Source organism: Schistocerca americana, chromosome 1 (genome assembly GCF_021461395.2).
Source record: "Schistocerca americana isolate TAMUIC-IGC-003095 chromosome 1, iqSchAmer2.1, whole genome shotgun sequence".
In the NCBI taxonomy this organism is placed as follows: domain Eukaryota; kingdom Metazoa; phylum Arthropoda; class Insecta; order Orthoptera; family Acrididae; genus Schistocerca; species Schistocerca americana.
In genome coordinates, this window is record NC_060119.1 from 437,014,115 (window position 1) to 437,021,647 (window position 7,533).

The 7,533-nt window shown below is 45.0% G+C and overlaps 1 protein-coding gene across 1 annotated transcript; it reads left to right on the plus strand.

Moving 5' to 3' along the window:
• The first annotated feature begins 1,361 nt into the window (after positions 1–1,361).
• Positions 1,362–6,091, plus strand: LOC124559182 (keratin, type I cytoskeletal 10-like). Its single transcript, XM_047130909.1, has 2 exons — positions 1,362–1,366; positions 5,728–6,091. The coding sequence occupies exons 1-2, from the start codon at positions 1,362–1,364 to the stop codon at positions 6,089–6,091; spliced, it is 369 nt and encodes a 122-aa protein (XP_046986865.1).
• Positions 6,092–7,533: the final 1,442 nt, after the last annotated feature.

Consider the following 7,533-nt stretch of genomic DNA (forward strand, 5'->3'; position numbering starts at 1 on the left):
GACTCACAGTTATCATAGGCGGACAGTAGAGCAAAGGCTGGGGGCCGAACTGCACAATAACCCTGACATCCTCTTGTTTCTTCTTCACTGAACTTGTAATCGCGCTTCTCTGTGTTCTATTTTTAGTTTCTATGTATCCTGACAGTCTTGATTCATGGATCGATAAGCGTCTGATGTGAGCACTTTGTCGTCTAAAGAAGTTGCAACCAGACGCGCAGAGTGGGCGTGGCGGCTCTCTGACAGCGAACGTGTGTTGCAGCTGCTGAGTCGCTGAGGGAGCGGCGCGAAGCGGACTCGGACGCACACCACGGCCACCACGGCCACTGGCACGGGCACGGCCACGGACACTGGCACGGACACGGACACGGCCACGGCCACGGACACGGCGGTCACGGAGGAGGCCACGGCGGCCATGAGGGTGGACATGGAGGAGGAGGAGGACACGGAGGGGGAGGGGGAGGAGAAGGAGGAGGTCACGGCGGTCATGAGGGTGGACATGGAGGAGGAGGTCACGGAGGGGGAGGAGGCGGTCACGGAGGAGGAGGACATGAGGGCGGTCATGGAGGAGGAGGAGGAGGAGGAGCAGGAGGAGGAGGAGGTCAAGGAGGAGGAGGTCAAGGAGGAGGAGGAGGAGCAGAAGGAGGACATGGCAAACCAGGTGAGTGTCTGCACAGCCCTAGCATAGCAGCAGCGAAGTTCACATTTGACACCCAGCCCAGAGGTAGCTGGTTTGAGTTGTTTAGTGCTTTCACTCAAAGAAGATACACGATAGCTGAGATGGGCTCTGCTCAGTTACTCCTTGCTCTAGCATGACCAGTCGTTGCAGGTGTTTCTACAGTAACGTCTCAATGTAGACTCAGTACTAGGAGACTACGATTTTCAGTCTGTGCTCAGGGCAGCATTTTTCATTCTGCAGTTGGAAACTGGCAACAATGCTCTCGAGTGCTAGGAGTCTTCTCTCGCCAAATGTAGAAGCAGAATTTGACTGGCCAGGTAGTGTCACAAACAGCCATCGTGTGGTGTGTGGCAGAGGATACCATGTACAATTGGTAGTGGTTTCCTTTCCTGTTACACTCACAAATGGAGCGAGAGAAAAACGAGTTTCTGTACATGTGTTTTTGGATGGGGTCCTTCTTTAGCAAAACACAATTTTATTTTTTATACCAAACAAGTTTCACTGCAGTTGCAGTGGGCTTTTATTTTATGGCTGTTAAACATGAAGAATGTGCTTTACTGTTTGTACATGTGTAAATATTACTTTTTAAAATAGTACTTAAAAATATTTCAAGATCGCATAAAATTATGTATTCATACCTTTATACCACATGGTGTGGTTTTCCTGAAGTATTATGTATCTCACCATGTGGTAAAAAGGTATGAATACATAATTTTATGTGTTCTTGAAAAATTTGTAATTACGATTTTAAAAACTAATATTTACATGTGTGGTTTTCCTGAGATATTATGTACCTCACCATGTGGCAAAACGTATGAATATATAATTTTATGTGTTCTTGAAAAATTCGTAATTACGATTTTAAAAATTAATATTTACATGTGCGTAAACGGTAAAGAACATTCTTTATGTTTAACAGCCATAAAATAAAAGCCCACTCATGATGCTGCAACTGCATTGAAACATATTTGGGATAAAAAACAAAAAACTGTTTTGCTAAAGGCGTTCCCCATCCAAAGACATATGTATTCTTAAAGCAAACACGGACAAAGGAGCTTCAACCTCATGATGAGTTTCTATACGCCTACATCCGAGCCCAAATTTTTTTGCTCTTGCCTTCGCGGTCCCTGAGCTACATATGTGTTCACGGTAGTAGAATCGTTCTGCAGTCAGCAGCAAATACCCGTTCTCTAAATTTTTTCAGTAATGTTTCGCCAGAAGAGCGTCATCGTCCTTCCAGGGATTCTCGTTAAAGTTCACGAAGCATCTCCGTAACTCTCGCGTGTTCGTTGAACCTACTGCTAGCTAATCTACCAGCACGCCTCTGAATGACAGTGATGTCTTCCTGTATTCCGTCCCTGTGGGGATCTCGAAAATCCGAACAGTGGTACTCAGGAATGTGTCGCCTAAGTGCCCTATATGCAGTCTGCTTAACTGATGAGCTACACTCTTCTAAAATTCTATCAGTGGATGTGGATCGCTCGCCTTCCCTATAACCGTCCTTACGTGTCCGTTGCAATTCATATCGGTTTGCAACATTACATCTAGATAATTAATCGACGTGACTGCATCAAGCAGCACACTACTAATAATGTATTTGAAAATTACAGGGTTGTTTTTGATTCTCGTCTGCGCTAACTTACATTTTTATAAATTCAGCGCAAGCTGCCATTCGTCACTCCAAACTGAAATTCTGTCTAAGTCATCCCCTATCTTACTAGAGTCACTCAAGGACCATACCTTCCCGTATACTACACTGTCATCAGCAAACAGTCGGAGATGTAACTGAAGTTGAAGCTCGGTCAACTACCTCATCCAGGCATAGCATTTAAAAATGTATTGAAATATTAACATTGTTTACGAATTTACACAAACATATTTTGTTCAGTTATTATCACACCCCCTGGAGGCGCCGCACCGCCACGCTGTTCCCTGCTGTCTGTTGTGGAGTGACGCTCACAGCTACGTGCACACTCAGCAAGTCATTAACCTGTGCAGTGCAGTGGATACATCGCATCAGTATTTGGCAATCCCTTTCCTTTTCCACGCATATACAGAAGTACGGAAATATGACAGACTAAATACATGCTTTAATCTCTAATTTAATTATTACGATTCTTCCGAGAGGTTTACCATTGAAGCATTAGAACAGTAGAGTGGTCCACCAAGTATGTTGATATTTAAATTTATGCAACAGGGGAGAAAAACATTGCCTTTCTTCCAAAAGCTTCATCTTAAGTTTCTTTAGCATCTATCTTACATTTTAGTAAGGGCTATATCAAACGGTTGCGCTCCAAGAAAGGCAACTGTGAATGGGTAAATGTCTCCTGTCAGAAATTCACTATAATTGATTAACTCATTGGCAGTGGTTGAGCACTTTAGTATTAACGTCTGTTTCGTTCCCACGGAAAATGTTACGAGATCTGACGTAATGCAAATGGAAAAGTTGCTCCAAATTTTTGTACTTGCCGTATATATATATCCACCTACAAGCTAACATCCGTTTGCATTCGTTCCTTCAACAGCTTAACACATTACTTCGTGTCGTTTCCAGTGGGGCTACGCAGGAGTCCGCTGATTTTGCCTTCCAGAGGGCGGAAGGAGCAAGTCTGTAGTAAAGTGTTCACCCACTGCCAGTGAGTTGAGTCATGTTGAAGTGGGCTGGCACAATAACTAGTGGTAGCTCAAGGTCTAAGAATATCGCTCGCAGGTGCACAACGACTTATGTAATGTTAGTATTGCGAAAAGACAGGATTCTTTTTATGTAGCTAGTGTACGTTGATAATCCGCCCTGTGCCAACAATATGTTGACCTGGGGAACATCTTACTTTAATGTTTGCCGTTTCTAAGTAAACAACCACAAGCGCGCTCACGCATGAGCTATAGACTTATCAGAAGACTGTACAGGATGTCCCAGGAGGATTGGCCAGTATTCAGGGATATGATAGGAATGATTACGGGCTCTAAAATGCATAACGTAAGAGCTAAGAGCACTTATTCTCCTTCGATATTGTGAAATCTCTTCTACTGCAGTCTATTTGCATTCCATATTTTTCGAGGAGTTAGCATGAACCTAAACAACAAAAAAATTTCTAGTAAACATGGGCTCTAAAATGCATTCTCTAAGAAATGTGAGGGCTTTTCAGTAGAAGAGATGTATTTCACCGTACTGAAACTGAACAAGTACTCACAGCTCATAAGATGTGCACTTTAGAGCCCACGTTACCAGACATTTTTCGTCTTTTGGACCATACTACCACTCCGTCGTCAGGCCACGAGTGGCCTACCGGGTCCATCCGACCGCCGTGTCATCCTCGGTGGAGGATGCGGATAGGAGGGGCGTGGGGTCAGCACACCGCTCTTCCGGTCGTACGGTGGTATTCTTGACCGAAGTCGCTACTATTCGGTCGAGTAGCTCCGCAATTGGCATCACGAGGCTGAGTGCACTCCGAAAAATGGCAACAGTGCATGGCGGCCTGGATGGTCACCCATCCAAGTGCCGACCACGTCCGACAGAGCTTAACGTCGGTGATCTCATGGGAACCGGTGTATCCACTGCGGCAAGGTCGTGGACCGTACTACCCCCTGTCAAAATATGTAAAGCAAAGACATTGCAGTAGAAAAGATTTGCTTCACAATATCGAAGATGAAGAGGTGCTCATAGCTCTTGAGGTATATATTTTAGAGTTCATGTTTACTTGACTTTTGCATCGGATGACCGCTCCTGTCACATCCCTGAATATTGACTATTCCTCGTGGGACACCCTGTTAGTCTTTGGAATAGTTCAGTTACTTACCTTGTGTGTAGGTATTTTGGTAAATAAGGAGATCATCATGATCATCTCTCACAGTTTCTCCCACTGGTCTCCTTGGAACAGAAGCCTCTCCACTTACTTCCGTCTTCCTCTCCACTTACTTCCGTCTTCCCTCCATATTTCTGTCGCTGCTGCGGCTCAGTATTTTTCGCTTTGTTACATTTTCAACTTATCCGTTGACCATCTGCTTAATCACCTGTTCTTGTACATTTAGTATACCACAATCTTACCTTTATGACGGATTTATTTGTTCCATATCATTCTCCTTTACTTAACTCTTGTGCATTTCTTCTATTTTCATGCATTATGCTTCACTAGTGCTTGAAACTTTCGGCTGTTTTCAGTGACATGTTTACTATAGGTCTGTCCTCTTTTCTTGTCGGGACTAGCAGCTCAACTTCTTTGCATTATTAAGTCCAGGCAAAATTCTTGCACAGATTATTCCCAGACGTCTAACTGTTTTTGTTGTTCTGTGAAATACAATATGAAATTCGGTGCAGGAGGTGGTGGCAGTGGAAGTATCAGCGGCAGTGGATCCTCCAGCAGCTCCCAGAGTGGGGCCGTTGGCGGCGGCGGCGGCAGCGGCAGTGCCAGTGGTAGCCAGTCTTCCAGCAGTTCTCAGAGTGGCGCTGTAGGAGGAGGGAAAGGCAGTGGAAGCATCAGTGGTAGCCAGTCTTCTAGCAGTTCCCAGAGTGGTGCTATAGGAGGAGGGAAAGGCAGCGGGAGCGCTAGTGGTAGCCAGTCTTCCAGCAGTTCTCAGAGTGGCGCTGTAGGAGGAGGGAAAGGCAGCGGAAGCATCAGTGGTAGCCAGTCTTCTAGCAGTTCTCAGAGTGGCGCTGTAGGAGGAGGGAAAGGCAGCGGAAGCATCAGTGGTAGCCAGTCTTCTAGCAGTTCCCAGAGTGGTGCTGTAGGAGGAGGGAAAGGCAGCGGGAGCGCTAGTGGTAGCCAGTCTTCCAGCAGTTCTCAGAGTGGCGCTGTAGGAGGAGGGAAAGGCAGCGGAAGCATCAGTGGTAGCCAGTCTTCCAGCAGTTCCCAGAGTGGTGCTGTAGGAGGAGGGAAAGGCAGCGGAAGCATCAGTGGTAGCGAGTCATCCAGCAGTTCCCAGAGTGGCGCAGTAGGAGGAGGGAAAGGCAGCGGAAGCATCAGTGGTAGCGAGTCATCCAGCAGTTCCCAGAGTGGCGCAGTAGGAGGAGGGAAAGGCAGCGGGAGCGCTAGTGGTAGCCAATCTTCCAGCAGCTCCCAGAGCGGTGCCTTCGGAGGTGGCTACGGCGGCCTCAGTGGCAGTGGGAGCAAGTCTTCCAGCAGCTCACAGAGCGGCGCCTTTGGAGGTGGCTATGGCGGCATCAGTGGCAGTGGGAGCAAGTCTTCTAGCAGCTCCCAGAGTGGGGCCTTCGGAGGTGGCTACGGTGGCTTGAGTGGCAGCGGCAGCATGTCTTCGAGCAGCTCCCAGAGTGGTGCCTTTGGAGGAGGCTATGGCAGCCTTAGTGGCAGCAAGAGTTCGAGTCAGTCAGCGTCCGAGAGCGTCGGCTACGGCCACGGTGGCTCCGTGTCGGGCAGCAAGAGCTCCAGTGCAAGCGAAGCTGTCGGCTATGGACGCTGATCCTGACCCACGCTTTGTTCCCGGTTACCTCAGCACTTACGTTAATCCGGCTGAAATCTTGGTGTAGTTTAAAGCCCGTGCTTGCACTCAGATGTCTTACTTGTCCTCCATTCACACTTACTGATACGTCAATCGGTTACGTGATGGTGAAGCTTGCAAAAGCTCTCTTTTCTATGTAATGTGTTTTGTGAACATTATTTTCATGTATGTTTTCAAACATATCCTTTCCAATCTCAGGTAAAGGTACGAGCATGTGGCTGACCTAGAACTGATTTGAAACTATTTTTTTGATAATTATAATGTAATTTGCAATCTGCAAACCCGATTTTTGTTACTATTATATTTTCGATATTCCACAGACAAATATATAAAGGAAGAATCGAATGTTGTTGAAAATAAAGTTATGTTGACGCAATTGCCATACTTGACCTCTAACTTTTTATTATTTATTTTTTTTAGACAAAGAACGTTTCACTATTTCTACATCTGAAATTTTATGTCGCAAGTTGCTATTTGGTGAATGACGGATCATTTGTGTGTATCAGTACTCGTATAGCCCCTCCCCTTCCTGCTCCACTGTTTAATTAAATTATGCGAAGTATTTTTTTTAATTTTTGTCTAGAATCGTCTGTCGTCGTATTTGAAGTGGTGGACTATGTATGATGTACAATGTCGAATGAAATTTGCTGAGAGTTTCTGTGAGTTCTCACAGAACTCTCGTTTGACTTCACCACAACCAAATGTATGTGGCTGTTCTAGCTTAGTCCGCAGCTCGTGGTCGTGCGGTAGCGTTCTCGCTTCCCACGCCCGGGTTCCCGGGTTCGGTTCCCGGCGGGGCCAGGGATTTTCTCTCCCTCGTCACGACTGGGTGTTTGTGATGTCCTTAGGTTAGTTAGGTTTAAGTAGTTCTAAGTTCTAGGGGACTGATGACCATAGATGTTAAGTCCCATAGTGCTCAGAGCCATTTGAACCATTTTTTTTGTTCTAGCTTAACCCCTAGGATGCATGGTGCCAAAAATACACCTGAATGCATATGGAGGGTCTCTAAGGTCTTGTCCTAATTTAAAATTTTCCTCTTTTCATATAATCATTCTTTGAAGTTAAATTTATTTCTGTCAAATTTATTGTCATATTGAAAGATTCCTAAGATACAGTAACAGGATCTGGTGGGCCTGATTAACATTTTATTAATTTTTTAAAAAACTCTAAGAGTGAATTTTTATTAGTTACATCCATTTACATACAACATATACAAATAATTTTATTAATTCACTTATAAGTTGCAGTTTACATTTTATAACATTTATTACAACCATTTCTTCAATTAAAACATACTCATTGTTCACAATATTACGTATATAGGCAATATTTTGACAAAAAGTTATTATTCATTGTTCACATAAAATTGCATTTTTCTTAGTTTTCAACATGTGACAAACAAG